At 58.0% G+C, this 17,938-nt stretch overlaps 1 protein-coding gene and 1 long non-coding RNA gene across 5 annotated transcripts in view; both read left to right on the forward strand.

Moving 5' to 3' along the window:
- Positions 1–7,064, forward strand: part of SOX13 (SRY-box transcription factor 13) — a 72,307-nt gene extending 65,243 nt beyond the window's left edge. For all 4 annotated transcript variants that reach the window (XM_006261233.4, XM_019491525.2, XM_019491523.2 and 1 more), the window contains exons 13-14: positions 2,084–2,300; positions 3,317–7,064. In XM_006261233.4, the coding sequence (XP_006261295.1) occupies positions 2,084–2,300; positions 3,317–3,596 (497 nt within the window). In that variant the 3' untranslated portion in view covers positions 3,597–7,064. The remainder of the gene's footprint in view (positions 1–2,083; positions 2,301–3,316) is intronic.
- Positions 7,065–14,483: 7,419 nt separating this feature from the next.
- Positions 14,484–15,743, forward strand: LOC132244899 (uncharacterized). The gene is made up of 2 exons (XR_009456725.1): positions 14,484–14,909; positions 15,609–15,743. It is a non-coding gene; the product is annotated as an uncharacterized LOC132244899 (long non-coding RNA).
- Positions 15,744–17,938: the final 2,195 nt, after the last annotated feature.

The following is a 17,938-nucleotide window of genomic DNA, read 5'->3' on the forward strand; positions in this document are numbered from 1 at the left end:
TAATGAAGCAGAGGCAGAGTAGACTGTAGCCTTGGCATTTCCAGCTGGTAGGTGCGTAGTGTGTGTGTGTCTCACACTGGTGTTTCAAAGCCAGTGATGCAGGAAGCTCTGTCTTGTGCTGTGCTGTCCATCGGGTCATGTCCCCCATGCCAGGATCCCTTGTGTACCCACTAACCCCTTCCCTTGTTGTTGCATTGGCAGTGGCCTCTTTTGCCCTCCTTGTGCCTGTGGTCTACTCCAGACTGTCCTCCGTGGATCTGGCCTTGTGCCTTGTGGTTGTGTGTGCGGTTCAAAATGGGTCTGAGCTAGGGATTGGGGCTGCCTGGGAAAGCAGGGGACTAGACTCCAGTCCTTCCAGTCCACTGTGTGTGGCCTTGCTATTAACGGATCATTACCTTGGAGCAAAGGCTTGGCTAGACTAGAGACAGATATGGTCTTCTGTGTGAGGTGCAGTGGCCTGAATTGGAAGAGGGACTTCCCTGGTCCCATCCCTTCCAGTCTGGGGAGTAGGGGAGGAGGCAAAGCATGAGAAGACTGTGGCATGAGCAGTGCCCACTTGTTGAGATGATGGAGGACAGAATCTTTCAGAGCTGGCTGAGATAATCCTGCACTGAGACCCATCCCCGGCCCTGCCCGCTGCATGCACACGTGCTTGTGGCTGCCATGCAGGTGAGGGACGAGCTGTCCAGCAGGCCAGATGGCCACCCGTGTGTAGCTCCCTTCCTGCCCTGCCAGCATGCAGTAGCCAGCAGCACACCTGGGACAAGTGGCGGAGAGAGCCATGAGGCATCAGAGACACTGGACTTTACTGGGCTGCCTGTAGCTGAGTGGAGTTACTGTGCCCAGGGACTGGGTCCAAAGAGCACTGCAAGGTGTGGGAAGACCTCTTCATTTCACCCTTGCTTTGGGGCATGGGAGAGGAGGATGGTACAGGCCTTTGGCCCCCAATTCTCCCATTCCCTTGGCATAGGTGATGCTTGATTGTTTTCCCTTCCCCTTCTGCTCCTCCCTGCCCTCTCTGGCCTGCATTCCTCCCACTTTTTTCCCTTCTGGCTCTGGCTCTGGCTCTGGGTGCTGCCCGGGATGACAATAAAGGTCAGTAAGCAGGAATGCACATCACATGTCAGGCCGGTCTATTTTAGCTGCTGCACCTGCTGGCCATACCTTTCATGAGGACAATGAAGCAGAAGTACAGGACAGAGAGGTGACCAGGAAAGGTCAGGGCTGGGGGAGGGGGTCTCCTTCAGGGCAGGTGGAGCGAGGCCTGGATGGCTGCATTTCAATGGGAATGGGCCCGTGGCATGTCTGGGAGATCCCCGCCATGTCACTTGTGATGGCTTTGTCCCTGTTGAGACCTGCCAGTAACTCTGCACCTGCCAATCAGGGGCAAATCACTCAGGTTGGGTGGTACAGCTTGTTTGCATGGGTTGTATGCAAATGTAAAATGCCATTTGCATGTGTTTATCACAGCAGTGCCTGGGTACCCAAATTGACCTGGGAACGCTGGGTCAGTTTTCAGTTGACGCAAGCTCCTGTGTGGACACTCGTATTTCAGTGCCTCTGGATTGTGTTATCTTGCTCCCATGCTGACTTGTTGTAGGGACCTTAAGCAAATCACCCCTTCCCTCTGTGCCTCAGTTCCCTCACCTGTGAAATGGGCATGCAGCAGGTATCACTAATGTTGGCAAAGCACGGCGAGTATTCCCACTGTGGGACCTGCTTTGCTGCTGTTCAGGCTCAGCAGCGGAGAGCAGACACATCTATGCTGCTTTCATAGGAGTTTTGGGAAGTGGTAAGACCCTTCCCTCCGACTTGGTTGTGGCCACAAAGCCTGTGAAGCTTGAGCAGGTGATGCCTTGAAGGGGCTACACAGTGCGAAGTCTGAGAGGCATCCAACTGGAGCAGTAGGACAATAACCTACTATTTCTACCTGCCAGCACTCTTTCAGGTCAAGCGTTAGCAGTCGCAGCAGCCCTGTCTGCTGCTGGTTCTTCCCGGTGGCCAAGGCTGTGGTGGGAGTTTCAAAGGTAGCTCAGGCAGTCTGTAAATCTTGCCCCCATCCCCTCCCAATATTGTATTGCAGGGTCCCGGTGGAAGTCCATGACGAACCAGGAGAAGCAGCCCTATTACGAGGAGCAGGCACGGCTGAGCCGGCAGCACCTGGAGAAGTACCCAGACTACAAGTACAAGCCGCGGCCCAAGCGCACCTGCATCGTGGAGGGCAAGCGGCTTCGCGTGGGCGAGTACAAGGCCCTGATGAGGAACCGGAGGCAGGATGCCAGGCAGGGCTTCTTGATAGCGTAAGGCTCCCAGCCATGTGGGTGCATGCGGGGCTCTCCCTGCGTCTGGGAGCAGAGCACAGAGAGCAGCGCATAGCAAAGCTGGGTGGACGTTTGAACAGGAAGTGACGGGCAGCGCTGCATCATGACAAAGCTGCATGGGGGAGAAGGGCAGGGGTATCAAGGTGAGAATAGGCCCAGAGAGCTCCAGGTGGGTTGGGGCTTTCCAGGCATGTTTAGGCTGCACACCTCACTCAGTTGTGGGGTGTGAGGCTGGAGCAATGGGACATCAAGGAGAATCCCCATTAGCTGCTGGCAGTAGGGGCTCTATGACATGAACAGAATGGGACCTGGGCACAGCAGCCAGCTCTTTGCTGGTGCCTGGTGTCCTCTATGAGGTGGCGATGCGGGGTCAGGAAGAACAGAAGGTGATGGTCCCTTCATGAGGTTTCTCCCCTCCCACCCCTCTCGCCCCCTCCGCACAGGAGGCTGACTGACAATGTCCCACCCTAGCTGGATTCTTTTTTAGTGTGCAAAGAAGGGTTTGAGTCATGGAAACAGCCCTTCATGCATGGTCTTTGCATTCTGAGGAAAAGCCTTGCTGCGTGTTGGAAAATGACACTTGAAAACCAAAAGGCTTTGATGTGGCAATACCACCGGGTGAAAGGTGCCCCGTGCTGTGCGCTTTCCCACCAACCCTGCTCCTACACCAGGCTACAGGGCCAGGGGTCCCATGATGTGATAGCCTCCCTTGCCTTTGACCCTGGTAGGCTGGGGGAGCCTAGCCCATAGTGGGGAGTGGGAGCATGGGGAGATTGCTGGGGCTTTCCTGGTGAATCCTATTTTTCCTCTGAGGTTTTTTTGGTCAGAATAGTTCTTTTTTTTTTTTCCAGCAGAAAATTGAATTTTCCCTGGGAAATTGCCCAGGATGCTATTTTCTCCCCAGCTGGTGTCAGCACTGTCCCTGGGGGAGGGAGTTCTGTGTGCCAGCCAGCTCTCACCCCCAACCAAGGTGACCATGTCCCCCTGCTTTTTAGACCCCAAAGCAGCCAGATGCAAGCCACCTCCTCAGATGTCCTGTACCCAAGGCCAGTGGGTTTGCAGCTGACGCCACCGCTGATGGAGCACTACCTGCCCCGTGGCACAGACCCCAATATGCCCGTCATCATCAACACGCGCAGCCTCAAAGCCCAGGAGGCCGACGGCATGGAGGACAGGCACTCAGTCGCAGATGGCGAGATGTACCGGTACAGCGAGGAGGAGGACTCCGAGGTCGAGGACAAGAGCGATGGGGAGCTAGTGGTGCTGACGGACTGAGCCCAGGCAGGCAGGGAGGGTGTGCGGGGTGGGCATGAGGGAGGAAGGGCAGCACCTGGAACTGAAAGGGTGGGAGCGTGGGGGCAAGGTGGGCAGGGGGAACAGCCCCTGTGGCTTGGCTCCCTGTGCTAAAAAGCTCTGGGATGCAGCAATGCTGCAAAGCAGGTCTGTAGGCATCACTCCCTGGGCCAGGAGGAGCCTCTCCCATCAGAGAGGCCTGACACAGGGCAACGCCGGCTGTGAACAGGGGACCTGGGGTGGGCATGTGTCAAGGCATGGGGCACAGGCTCACCCTCTCGCCCCCTCTCTGGAGGCAAAGGAGTTGGCTTCACCGTGCAGAGCAGCACTGGGGTTTACTCACATGCTTCCTTGGCACCGGGGCATATTCCTGGGACAGAGAGGGGCAGAGGTGCAGGCTTGGGGCTGCAGCACGGCCAGAGTGGGTGCCCAAGCAGGTGGGTGTCTCCAGGAGGTCTGCTGAGAGCAGAGTAGTGGTGACCATGCAGCAGACCCTGCTGCTGCCCTGTGAGACCTGCTGGTGCCTGCATTCACAGGGCCTGCAAGAAGGTTCAAGGACTTGCTATGGGACCAGGCAGTGGGGAGGCCCCCATGCCCGGGACAGTGTGAGCAGTGCCCGGTGTGTGGAGACAGGCAGGAAAGCCTGGGACAGACAAGAAGCAGGCTCAGGCTGATGCTTCTGTCTCTTGGTCAATCTCTGGTGCTCCTGCCTCTTGGGGTCCGCCTTTCCCCAGTGCGGCTTCAAGGAGCAGCTCCTGCCTGCTGGGCTCAGAGCCATTAGTGGAGAGGTCCCGAGCAAGCAATCGAAATGACCCTCCCAGGCCTGGGGGGTGCTGCAAAGGGGGTCTGGAGGGACTCTGGCTCTCCAGAGGTGAAACAAGTGGAGACCACGGTGGCCTGTTCCCCTGTCCCCCTCCCTGAGGAAGCCAACGCTGGTTGTGACGCCAGCCGAGGTGAATCCTCAACTGTCCAGGGCCCAGCCAGCTGCCCGGGCAGCTGTGGCCACACAGTGGCCCCGCTTCAGCCGGGCACTGAGGTCTGTGTTGTGCTCGGTAGCAAATGGCGTGGGGAACACTTGTTGCTCATTCAGGCGCTGTACCAGGCCGCTCGGCTCCCGCACCCCCCTCTGCCCCCCCACGGGCCGCTTGCTTGTTCCCACTCTCTGGCTGCTGCCTGCCAGTAAATTCCCATGGAGTCATTTTTAGCTCTCGCCTAGCATGAGAAAGCGCCAAGGTCTCAGAGGAGCGCCCTTTTGTGCGCCTGACAGCTCTGGCCCCGTTTGTAAATAAAGCTGCTGCCTGGTTCCCAGCCCTGCTGCCTGTGCCCCCCCCCCCCCCCCAACCACCCCAGAAAGCTGCAGGGAAGGGGCCTTCCCCCACCCCCAAAAACCTGCAGCAGTGGGTACAGAGGGAGCCTCTGAGGTTGGGTGGGGGGGGGTCCTCTGTGCCTTTTCCCAGCTGACCAACCCTCCCCCCAATCCAGCAGGATGATGGAGCTCAGTTCTCCTGCAGCTTTGCAGAGCCGCTGCCAAAGACATGCAGAAAACAAATCCGCCAGCCAGCTCTGTGCCCTGCACCCAGCACTACCCTAGGGGCCTATGCATTGAGCCATGGGGCTGTCCTTGGTGCTTGTGCCCAGCGTAGGGGGCCAGCAGCCCCTGGCGGTACACACAGACATGACACCCAATGTACAGCAAGTGTCCCAGCCAAGGGGCCTGGAGGGGCGTCCTGGCATCACTAGGTGCTCAGCTTCTGGCATCACTGGCTGCTGCTCAGGCTGCATGGGTGGGGAGGACAAACTGAAACACCCAAGCCCCTGCCCCATCTGAACCAGACAGCTGGCACTGCTGGGTGTGGGGGGGAAGGCATGTGACTTTGTGAAAGGATGGGCTAGTATCCCCCCTCCCCCCATCCAAATCAGTGTGTGCCAGGACTGAGTGGCAAAGCACCCCACCCACAGCTCTGCCCACCCCAGCTCAGGCTAGCCCTGGCTGGCTTGATGCCCGAAGGTGGGACGTCTCTTTCCAAAAGGTTGCATGAACTGTTGGGAGGGACACTGACAAAGGTAGGGGGGTTGCTTTTATCTAATTTTTTTTTTTGGCAACTGGCCTGCCCCTGGCTGTAGTGCTGCAGTGCCAGTGGGTGCATGTGGGCACTGCCTGAGGCTGTTTGGTGTGGCCTGGGCAGGCCTGAGGGACGTGGTAGGCCCTGTAGCTCCTTGCCAGCCAGGGCAAAAGGGCAGGAAATTAGGTTTTTTTGTGGGGGAAAGAAGGCAAGGCAAGTTATTGCTGCCATCTAGCTGAAGACAGCCTAGCCCTGATGGTAGCTGAGCATCTGGCCTGCCTCCCTTAGGGGCTGATGACCCCAGTTCAACATTGTGCCGCCCCCGCAACGGTTCCCCAACATCACCACCACCTTGAGCCCTTGGGATGGTGCCTCTGCTTGGGAGAGGGGCTGTCCCAGCCCTTGTACGCGGTGTGTGGGGAGGTGTGCGTGTGCATGTCCATCCTTGTCTGTCCCGTGGTGATGCAGACAGCAGGTTGTTGGATGGGGGGAGGAGGGCAGGGGGTGGCAAGGCTAAGCCAGGTTTACTTACAGCTGTAAGGAAGAGCCAAAGGTGGTCACATACTGGGACAACTGGGGTAGTTGGGAGCAGGGGGGCAATCACCCTGGTATCAGGCCTTGCATAGACTCAGCGCAGGTCGCTGGCGGGGGGGTGGGGGGGCTGCATGTGCCTGCATGCGTCTCCATCTGTGCGCGTGTGTGTGTGTATGCCTCTCCATCCATAAGTGTGTATGTATGTGTATGTGCATCTCCATCTGTGTATGTGTGTTTGTGCACGTATGTGTGTGTGTGTGTGTGCATGCAAGAAACACTGGCATGAGGGCAAGAGGCCAAATCCATACCAGTCTCCAGTGGAGAGAAGCAACTAATATTGCTGGCAAGTGAAGTGCACCTGTGTGTGCGTGTGCTACAGCCTCTCCTTCCACTGCCCCCTCCTCCCCCGCTCTGGCCCCCCAGTTCCCTCAGCACCCTGGGCTGACGGCTGCCATACGTGTGGCCTGCTCCTACCCTGCCATTTCCCCGGCTTTGCACCCCGCTGGCTGTGGCGGCTTCTCCAAGGCAGGGAGCAGCCCCACTCCTTGTTCCAGTTATTTATTGTCTCCCTCTGGTGCGCTTAGCCCTCAGCTTCGTTGGGCCAGGCGGGGCATGAGCTGGGCTGTGCAGGCAGACGGGCGCTGGCACCAGGATGATTTTGTACCTCCCTGCCGTCCCACGCTGTGCCGAGGTGACCGGCTGCTCTCTCTTTTTTTTTTTTTACATGACTGTAAATATAGATAGAGCTTTATTTTGTTAATAAGACGAGGAGTAACTTAACCTGTATATTTCACATACTTGTTTACAATCCCCCCCTCCTCTTGGCACAATAAAGATGACATTTTGGAGCAGAGAGTGGGGCTCACCGCTGTTTTGGGGTCAGATGCTGCGGGCCAGAGGGTGCTGGCTCCAGCACAGAGCACACTGGATCTTCATTCCTCTGGGTCACTTCCATTCTCCATCTCCTACTAAGGTGTTTGCTTGTCTTCTCACATCTTTCTTCTATCCAGCTGTCTTCACCTGCTTTGTTCTCTTACTTCAACCATGCACTGCACCCTCGCTGGGTGGGCAGCAGTAGGATCAAGCCCCTGACCTCTGGATGTCAGAGCAGCAAGGCTATGCGGTGCACTCAGAGCTATTTCTTACGTGCTTTGCATTTGCTGCCAGTCTCCTCTTTGCAGGCACACCCACACCGCCTTACTCGGGACAAGCAATTATTTTGCACAGGGGGCCACTTACTGAGTCTTGGCAAGCGGTTGAGGGCCGCATCGGTAGCTCTGCCCTCTGATTGCCACATTGGGTCCAGAAGTCCCGCCCTCTAACCCCTGACCTTTGCTACAGAAGTCCCTCCCGTTGCCCGCGACAGTACTCCTTTCAGGACCGGGTTTTGCCATCTTGCAACCAGAAAAATCAGCGATCAACCCCCATTGCCGCTGGAAGGAGTAGCAGAGAAGACAGCAGGAAAGCAGGTGTGAGCTGGCCTGCTGCTATTTAAGAGACTAATAAAATTGATGTGCCAGCCACCTCCTTGGTGCCTGGTATCTTCATCTCCAAGTTCATCCTTCCCCCCTGCGCTGTCTTTGCTCTTTCCTGTCATTTCACATCCAAGCTCCCCTTACCTGCTGCCCTCTTTCATTTCTACAGTGGTTCTCTTGTAACCACTGCGTGCTGAGTGCCTACAAGTGGATCACCCAGGATGCTGAATCCCTTGCTGAAAAGGGATTCGTGGCAGACGTCATTTGACCTGGCTCTCCGGGAGTCAAGCATTGGAGATCGAATCAAACACCTGAGGCTGCAGCCCCGAGTCATGCAAGTCCAGACGCTTTTGGGAGTCAACCGACATCAGCCCCGGAAGGACGAGCAGACAAGACGGCAGGCGAGTAGAAGCGAGCTGACCAGGAGGGAAGAAAACCAGGCCAGCCTAACAGGAGGCAAAGGTAAGAGAGTTTCGACATGGGGAGTCCATGGGCTTCTTGGGTTTCACCATTAAGTTGTGGACTGGGGATCTGTGAACCTCAGGAGGTTTGGGATGATGGGACCTGTGACCCCTGGCCTGGGAGCAAGGTCTGGGTCTCCTACCCTTTATTTCTGTGCATCTTAGGCTACTTTGTGAGGTTGACCAGAGATATTGCTCATGGGTTACAGGGAAGGTTGCAGGCTTCTGGAGGATACTGAGCGCTTTGAAACCCTTTCACATTAGGGTTCAAAAGGGAGAGGTTGCAGCTGCTAGATGTGTGCTCAGGCTCTGTTTGCTTACAGCCGATCTCCGTTTCTGTTCTTGCAGTCCTCAGAAGACCCTGGCAAAGAAGTAGATGGGGAGGCAGCAGAGAAGAGGCAAGGTAGGAGGAAAGCCAGCCAGAGAAATGGGACATGAAGGAAAGGGACTCTGGACAGAGCGACCTCCCTGCCTTTAGGTCTCGATCATGTATTGGTGAAATTTTGGCTGCGTGAGCCTTTGAGCGAGTTCCCTGTAACCCGGAAATGGGTCTCTGCCCTTGATGCTGTCGCACTTGTGCAGCAGTTGGGTGGATGGTGGACAACCCTGTAAGCAAGGCGTGTCACCACCACCTCGTTTGTAAAGGGCGTGGATCTGGTTGGTGGTCTTGTGCAGCGCAACCGCCCTGTAATCGGGGTCCAGGCCAGCTGCCAGAGGTGGCTGCTGACGGCGCAGGCTCCTGTAAGCAGGGTGCGTGCTGCCTCTACCACGCGAGAAGGACAGTGGATTTGAACATACGTAGTACTGGACATCCTGTAATTGGGAGGCCAGGTCTGCTGCCATAGCCAGCCAGTCGGAGAGGTGCCCCTGTAAGCAGGGTGAGCGTAGCCTCCTTTGGCTGGGCTGAGAGAGACGGAGCAGTCTGCAGCGTTGTGCAGCAGGACGCCTTGCAGACACGAGCCGAGTCTCGTGGGGTGACAGCAAACTCTTCAGAACCCAGAGCTTGATGACCTTCCCGTGGCTGGGTTGAAGCTTGTGGCCTCCTCTCCGATCCCTGTGTCCAGGCACCTGTCCTTCCTGCATCTGTGCCTGGAACTCCTCATCCGGATGGTGGGGGGGCACCCTGTAACGAGGGTGTGAATCCCATGCCTCTTGTTGGAGGGCTAAGTTCTGCGGAGCTGTGGACCACCCTGTAAGCAGGGTGCAGGTGTCACTGTGCCCCTGGGGGCAGCTTGGTGCCTTGGCTGGCTGTGGGCCCTCCCTATGAGCAGGGCTCTGGGTCTTTCCCTTTTACCCGCTGCGAGCAGTCTGGCTAGTCAGGCAGACCGTGCCCTGTAAGGAGGGTGCTGGTGGTCTCAGCCTTCTTGGCCCCTGGGAGTGGAGGAGGTGAAGCGGTTTGAAACATGGGGCTTTTCTGGCCTGGGAAGGCTGCAGGCTTCTGGAGGACACTGAGTGTGTTGGGACCCCGATGCTTAGTGACCTTCTTGTAACTCAGGTCCAGGTCTCTGCTCCCCTACTGCAAAGGCTCATGCAGCCATCGCTATTGAGATGGCCTCCGCCCACACCCTTCTGGGCTGTGGGGAGGAGGCCTCGTTTAGTCCTTTGGGCTCTGTGGCTTATGTGACAGGAGACTGAGGTCGTGGCCCTTCTGTCCTGTCTGGCCCTTCTGTCCATGGGGCAGCTTTGACTGCTGATGGAGACAGCAGGCATTGAGGGCTTTGCAGGTTGTCTCTGGGCTTCATGCCCCAGCAGCCAGCTGTCTGGCGGGAGCACCGCCCTGTAAGCAGGGCTGCCAGTGCCTGGGGTCACCATTCATGGTGCCGCCCTAGCAGTTCTGTCCAGAGTCCCGGCCCGTGGCACTCCGCTTGTGGCTGGCCGGGATGTCAGCAGCGGAGCCCGCAGAGGTGTGCCCTCCCCACGTTCTGCAGACAGAGGACAGAGTGGCTGCAGGTCCAGGTATGGGTAAGAGGGGGAAAGAAGTTGGGGCCTGTAGTCTGGTCTTCTGACTTAAATCCAGTGCCTGTCTGGTTTTTAAGCCCCCAGAAGAAGCAGGGAAGATGGCAGATGAGCAACTAAGGAAGGGAGAAACTCCCGCCTACCCAGCAGGAGGGAAAGGTAAGGGAGTTTGGACACGGTGTCTGTCCTCTCCGCAAGTTGCATCCCCAAGTTGTCAACCTTGTGATTAGCGCCTTGTGGAAGGTGGGAGCCCTGGGGCAGCCGCACACACAGGATTTGTGTCTTGGGTCCTGCTGTTGTCATACACGGGTAACTGCTAGGGCCGTACTCATCCTCTTTTAGTAAACCGGACGTATGTCACATCCCCCTTGTTTTTAAAGGACACCAATCTCGAGAATACAATGGGCACTGGGAGATACTTTTGACTCTATTTTTCCTGGGGTGTGGGATTCATTGCCAGTCAACTCCACTTCTGTTGTGTGTACTCTTGCAGGTCCCTGAAGGGCAGCTGGAGAAGAACGAATGGAAGCAGGAAAAGAAAGCTCGGGAACAAGTGTGGGATGGGGTGGGCAGGAGGGAGGGAGCGAAATGTTTAATGTATGCTTAGATAGGTACAGATGGAGACTGTTGTGCACATCTCTACACTTTCAAACACCCATTAGGAGCAAGCAGCCGCACGCTTCAAGTAGCACCGTGGATTTGGTCTTGGGTTGGCCCTGATTGTGTTCGATGAGGTTGAGGCTTTGTGCTAGTTGTATGTATTGATATGCAGCAGTCAAGGGTTTTGCAGGTTGTCTGGCTTGGCTAGTTAAGCAGTTGATCAAAATAGATGTATGATTGAAGGCAGCGTGTAGGTTTTTGGTAAAGGTAGTTGGCCTGCTCAGTGTCAAACCAGTAGGAGCAAGCGTGCCTAAGATGTGCACAGTTGCACGATAAACAGTATAAAAAACTTCACCTTGTGGCCGGTGCTTTTCTACAGAGAAGCTTTGGTCATTAGCCTTTCCTGTTGAGGGCTGACTGAAGGGATAAACTTTTTCATTCTGTCTGCCGATCCGATCTGTGTTCTTATGTGTTTAATGCAAATATTTCCCGTTCTGACTGGCCAATGGTAAAAGAATATGTAGCGGACGGTTCCTAGTCATCAGTTTACAATTGTTAATGCACTGTAGGAAATCAGGCCTGATTTATTTGAAGAACTAAAAAAATAAAGTACAGCGAAGTTGTGGTGCTTTGTATAATTTGGTGAAGTTCAGCTGATCCTTGTCTAAAAGGAAAAAAATAGTCCCAATAAAAATAAAATGCTCAGGAGACTTTTGAGCTTCTTGGTGTTTTTTTTATTTTAGTTGTTTCAGACCTTCTTTGAATGCCTTTAGTACAAGTCTTGCTGTCTCTAATGGCAGGGTGGGTGCTTTTTCTCTAAGGACTGGGTCCTAGCAGTGGGAAGCTGCATTGTCACCGTTGCAAGGAGAACGACTGTGTGGATCCCACCTGCCTCCAGGTTTTCATGAGTCCCTTAAGTCCAGCTGCGGTCCCCTTTGCCTGTTTAATGTAACGTCTGCAGGCTTCCAGCCAGCATTACCCTTGTCATCCCTGAGGGGCTGCTGAGTTCAGGGGGAGCCAAACCCATTCTTTCAGTGCCATTATATAATTGCTTTTAATATATTATTTTTAAAAATAAATTATATTTTCAAATGTATTACTTAATTTAAATATTGGGGAAAACTTATAGCACATTTCTAGGGCATTTGGCTGGAGGGAGGGAATGAATATTTTTTAACCATTGAAACAAAAATGTGTTTGATTAAGAGGCTTCTGATTAATGTAGCATATAAGATACACATCTACTCTTGGTTTTGGCTGATTCACATCAGCCTAGCTGTTGAGCCATCTTGAGCCCAAGCCCAATAGTAGGAGCCTCTCGTGCCCACAAACGCAGCTCAAGACGCAGACACGACAGCTCTTGCTGTTTCAGCATTCATTGCAGCCCTGAGGAGCCGTGGTTCATGAGCCGCTCTGCTCCCTGCGCTCCCCTGTCTGTCGCGTGTGCTCTCGTAGCGAAGTTCATGTCTTGATCTTCACGGTGTGGGCAGGGGCAGAGCTTTCCCCATTGACCTGTGGGTTTGAGTGCCTGCCATAAAGCACCCTGAAGAGCTGTGACAGTCGTCTCACGGGTGCAGGGTTTTCCACGTTTTCTGAAAATGGGGGCTCTTTCAAAGCCCGCCCTTAGGCACCCAACATCACTAGTCCACTCTTAATATCTTGGCCAGTGTCTTGGGGCAGGGTCACAGCAGTGTCACCTTGCTGAGGTGTTGAGATCAGCCAAAAAGTCTGCCAAAAAGGGATTTCTGTTTCGTGGGCGTTTCTTAGGTTCCCGTTGGAAGTAAGACCAATCTTCTCGTTTAGTTATTTTAGTCAAAAGCTAAATAAGCCATTTTGCACATGCAATTACTCCTATAATGCCCAACCTCAACCAAGGTCCTACTATTCCCGGACGTCTCCTATGAGGTGAAACAACTCCTTGCAGCGCACAGAGATAAAAGAAAGAAAGAAAACAAACCCCAAAACTGTTCTGAAAAGGTCAGCTGCTGCCCCACCACACCCCACGGAGCAGCACCGGCCCCTCCCCTCTTCTCTGCCCGGCCGGTGGGCAGGGAAATGGGGCCGACGCTGCCTCCCGGCCCCCGGAGCGGTCTCGCGGGCGCTGGCTGCGGCCTTCTCCCTGCAAACGCCCAGGAGGCCCGAGCTGGGGGTGGCCCCAACGCCGGCCCCCTGCTCCAGCAGCCGCCGTCCCGCACCGAGCGCCCCGAGACCTTGCGGCGCGGGCTCCGGATCGTAGTCGGACCAATCAGGGCAGAGAGCGCACGCGGCGGCCAATCACCGCGCAGGACGCTGCAGCTCGGTCCCTCGGAACCGCCGCCCGGAGCCCGGCCCCGAGCAGCCCGGGCCGCCGCCGCCGCGCCCCAGCCCGGCTGCCCGGGAGCCGCCGGCCGGAGCCGCGCCGCAAGCCCCGCGGGGTCCGGGCGCGCCCGTGTGCGGGGCCGTTGCCGCTCCTTTCTCCGGGCCCGTCCCCGCGCGGCTCCGCGTGCGCACGAGCGGCCCCGGGCGCCGCCACTGTCCGCGCAGCGGGCCGGGCCGGGCCGGGGCCGCGGGAGGCCGTGCCTGCAGGGGCAGCAGGGCAGGCCCCGCGCACCAGCGCGTCTTGTCCTCGCCGCCTCCCCGGGCCGCGGCAGCTGGTTGTGGGCGCGCACGGACGTCCCGGAGCCCTTCTCATGCCGGGGAGCTCCCGCCGCCCCAGGCAGGGCACAGGGCTCTGGCGGGAGGGAACCCGGCTTCACATCACTGCCCCGCACCCCCGCGCCCTGGGCACGCAATCTCCCGCACGGCCCGCCGCCCGCCGGTCCGCGCCCCGCGGACAGACAGACAGTGACGTCATGGGCACCCATCCGCCCGGAGTATGAAGAAAACCCGGCTCAGTGCTGCCCTCAGGTGGTGCGCTCTGAGCACTGCAGCCACGAGGAGCGGCGGAGCGGAGACAAACCAGCTGCTCGGTGCTGCTCTCCTGTGGCCGCGTCGGCGCACTGCCGCAGCCCATGGCGGCGGAAAAAGAGCCGCGCTCAGAGCCGCCCTCCTGTGGCCGCGCCGGGCATTGCGGCGGGAAGACCAGGGCAGGCACCCGAGCCGGCTCCGCGGTGCCCGCCTGGGGCTGGAGCGGGGCTCGGAGCCCGGAGAGCAGGGCCGGAACAGCCGGCGCCGTGCCGCCCTGCCTGCGCTTCAACCTGCGCGGAGCAGCCGGACTTTAAATGTAGAGAAAAGAAACCCCTGCCCTGTGCTACTGCCCTAGGGTTCAAGCCGGGCTTTGCAACCGAGAGATGAGGGCAGAGAGAGGGACAGCGGCTCCGGCTCCGCACCTGTAGTTCGGGCAGGCGGGAGATAAAGGCAGAGAGAGAAGGAGGCGTAACTCGGCCGGGCCAGGCTCGCGCTGCTCAGGGAGGACACGAGATTCCCGGGACATTGATCCCGGCCCGGGGAGCGCGGCAGGGCCTGGATCGGAGGCCAGTGTTCCCATTGGCCACTATGAGGCGTGAGGCCTCTATGAGGCCTCTTCGCCCTTCTTCGCTCTAATTGGCCTGTGCCGGGGAGGCGGAACCAGGAGTCCGGCCTCCTTGTTCACAGTCTGATTGGCTGATGTGAATGGTGAGTGTAGCAGGCTTCTGTGTGCTGATTGGTCCGACTCCGATCCTCAGCGGCCCCGCTCAGCCGGTTGTCCTCCCGGTGAGCGCGGAGCCCACGTCGCGCTGCCGGCTCGACCCGCGGGCGGACCCGGAGCGCTGCGGCAGCTGCTCTGGTGACCACAGCGGGTCGTGCGGGAGACTGGGTAGGGTGGGGGTACCCCGTGCGCGGGGCCTGTGGGGCTCTTTTTTGCGGTAGGTGTTACAGCGCGAAGCTCTGGTGTGTCCCGGTGCCCCTTTCCTTCGCAGGCTCCCTGGGCAGCCTCCCTGGCTCCTCGGCGTGATGGGCGGTGGTGCAGGGGGTGCAAGACGGGCCGTTTGCTTCTCGGCCGGCTCTGAATCCTCTCCAGCGAGCGCCTCGCAAAGCACCAGATTTCCCTTCTTTAACGAGAAAGAAATGCACACGTGTTGCGGTTCCGGAAGCAGCGCCGGACATCGCTTCAGTTCTAGGGGGAGTTTGGGACCCTCGGTGTAAATAGTGTGAAGCTGAGAGCGGGGAGCTGAAGGGACGGTGTTATTCAGTGCGTGCGTACTCCGGAAACCTTACATTGTGCAGAGATGTATCCAGTACGGCGGGGTGTGTATATGCAGACATGCAGATTGTGTGTGTGTGTGCGTGTTACACACCCTCATTAACCCAGTAATTCTGTTACTACCCTGCTTCCTGTCCATGGCGATAGTGATGTAGGTGTTCAACTTTCACCCTTGCACAGCACCGCCCACGAGTGTGTGTCTTTAGTGCGGGTATCACACGTGTCATGGGGCATCCGCACCCAGCATGCAGTAAACCCGGCTCAGTGCTGCCCTCCTCTGGTGCGCTCCCAGCACTGCAGCCACGAGGAGCAGCGCCGCGGAGGGGAGGCGAACCGGCTGCTCGGTGCTGCCCTCCTGTGGCCGCTTCGGGGAATTGCCGCAGCCCATGGCGGCGGGGAAAGAGCCCTGCTCAGAGCTGCCCTCCTGTGGCCGCGCCGGGCATTGCGGCGGGGAGACCCGGGCGGGCACCCAGGCCGGCTCCGCGCGGCCGCCTGGGGCGGGACACAACCTTGGCCCAGGGCGGGCGCAGCAATGGGAAATGTCTACGAGCGGGCGGGAGCGACAGTGTCCTTCGTGGTGCGCCCGCCGCGCGGTGCGTGGAGAGGAGTCTAGCAGCACGGGGCGTGTCATGGGTGCTTGGGTGGCGGCTGGAGCGGGGGGAGCCGGCCCGGGGAGGGGATGGGGCGGCCGGGCCGGGCTGTGCCTCCGCCGGGGCTGAATCTCTCCGTATCTCTCCCCGCAGGAGCTGGGGCCGGGGCCGCTGCCGAGCCGGGACCCGCCGGAGCCGGAGCTGGGACCCGCTGCTGCCCGCCCCTTGCCCCAGTAAAGCTCCCCCGTGTCCGTGTGGCTCGTTTCAATAAAGGTGTTTGACCCCGTGTCCGTGTGTCTCTCGCACCGTCGGGGTCGGTGGGGTTAGGGGGTGACCTGCGAGCCCTGGCGTTTCCCCCGCTTGTGCCCGGGACTTCCCTTCTTCCTGGGCTCGTCCCCCGGTCCCGGCTCTTGCTCCCCGCTCCGGGTCTCTCCCCGGCTTCGCTCCTGGCTCTTGCCCCCTTCCTGCGCCCGCCCCGGGCGGGTCCCCCTTCCTTCGCGCTCTTCCTCTTCGGGCTCTGCTCTCTGTCCGCTTTCCTCTCGGCCCCTTCCCTTCCCTTCCCTTCCCTTCCCTTCCCGTCCCGTCCCGTCCCTGCGGGCTGCCCCTCTTCTGGACTCTTGTTCTCCCGCCTGGGCTCTTCCTCCCTTTCTCGGGTCTTCCCCCTGCTTCCTTCTTGCGTTTTTCCTCTCCAGTCAGTCTCTTACCCCTTTTCGGGGTCTTTCCTCCTCCTGCAGATCTCCCACCACCACCTTGATTCCTGGGTGTTTCCCTCCCTTCTCCTGGGCTCGTCTCCCCCGCTATTCCTGGGGCTTTCTCCACTTATTCTTGGCTCTTTTTCGTTTGTCCCAACCGCCCCGTTCCCCTTGGGTCTCTCCCCCCCCCCCCGACCCCCAATTCTTCAGTCTCCCCCTTTCCTGGGTTTCGTTTCTCTTTGTTCCTCGGTCTTTTCCTCCTTGTTATACAGGCTCTTCCCCGCTTCTTTCTTGGGCTTCCCCCCTCCCTTTTCACATCCCCCACTTCATTTTTGGCATGTGTCTGCTGCTTCTTGGGGCCTTCCCCCCTCGTTCTCGGGCCTCTTCCCCGTCACTTTCCGGCTCTTCTTCCCTTCATTTTTAGGTGCTTTCCCCTTTATTCCCAGCTCATTTGCCCCGTTCTCCTTGGGGCTTTTCCCACCTTCTTCCTGCCTCTCCCCCACCCCTTTTTCTTGGGTCTTTTCCTCCTGATGCTTCAATCTTTCCTCCCCTTTTCCCTCCCCCCCCCCCCATCCTTCCCCTGTTTCTCCTTGGGGCCCTTCTCCCTCTGGCTCTGGGGCTTGTTCCTCCTTCGTGGCTCTTTCCCTGCTTCGTGCTTGCGGCTCTTCTCCCCTGCCCCGCCATGCCTCAGTCCGCTCCCCGCTGCATAGCGACTTCGTGGCGCTTCCCCCCGTCACAGTGCGCTCATCTCCCTCTTCTGGGGTCTTTCTGTCCCCCAACCCCTGCTCTCCCCTTTTCTTCTTGGGTCTCTTCCCCACTTTCATTTTGGGGCTGTTTCCTCTTTCCCAGCTCCCCCTGTCCATTCTGGGCTCTTTCTCCCCCTCTTCTCCTGGGCTCTCTCCCCCCCCCCCCCCCCCGTCCTTCCTCTGTCTTTTCCCCTTGTTCCGGGCTCTTCCCCCACTTATCCTTGGGGCTTCCCCCCTTCATACCTCCGTGTTTCCTTCCCTCCTCCTCGGCTCGTTTCCCCTCCAGTCTTGGGGCTGCCCCCACTTATTCTTGGGTCTTCTTCCTGCCCCCTTCTTGGTGGGTCTTTCCCACCCACTTTTCCTCTTGAGCCTTTCCTCCACTTATTCTTCAGTCTCCTTTTCTTCAGGGTCTTTTCTCCTCATTCTTGGGTCTTTTCCTCCTGGGCTCATTATTCCTAGTGATGAAGGTTCGTACGCGGAGACATTTTTCATCTGGACGGTAGAGAAGAATTAAAATGGACTTTCCACGGCTTCTTGCTGCTCACATGACTGGAGTCAAAGAAGGACCTCGCTGCATCCTTGGGGTCGGCTCCTCCCTCCTCGAGTTCACAAGCCCATGACAAACCGAGCGGCACATTCATCATCACATGACATCCCCCTCCCTGGTGACCGGCTGAGGCTGAGGGCTGGCACCTCAGGGTCACGGCAGGAGCAGGGGGCGCTGTGAGGCCAACGCAGGGTCAACCCCAGCCTACGGGGGGGGGGGGGGCACACAGGGTTCAAGTCACAGCCCAATTTTCTGGGAAAGCGGGGTCACAGAGAGGTCAACGCAGGGGTTACTACAGGTCAAATCCCCCTAATTAAGTGAAAGATCACCAACTTATTTTTGGGGAAACCAGGGGTCACAGAAAGTTCAACTTGGGGTCACAGTAGGTCAACCCCCCCTAATTAGGTGAAAGTTCACCAACTTATTTTGCGGGAAACCAGTGTGGGTCCACAGGTAAAGAGTCAAGGGAACCGGAAGTGAGGGCCTGAGCCTGCTGGG

This window comes from Alligator mississippiensis, chromosome 14 (assembly GCF_030867095.1).
Source record: "Alligator mississippiensis isolate rAllMis1 chromosome 14, rAllMis1, whole genome shotgun sequence".
Classification (NCBI taxonomy): domain Eukaryota; kingdom Metazoa; phylum Chordata; order Crocodylia; family Alligatoridae; genus Alligator; species Alligator mississippiensis.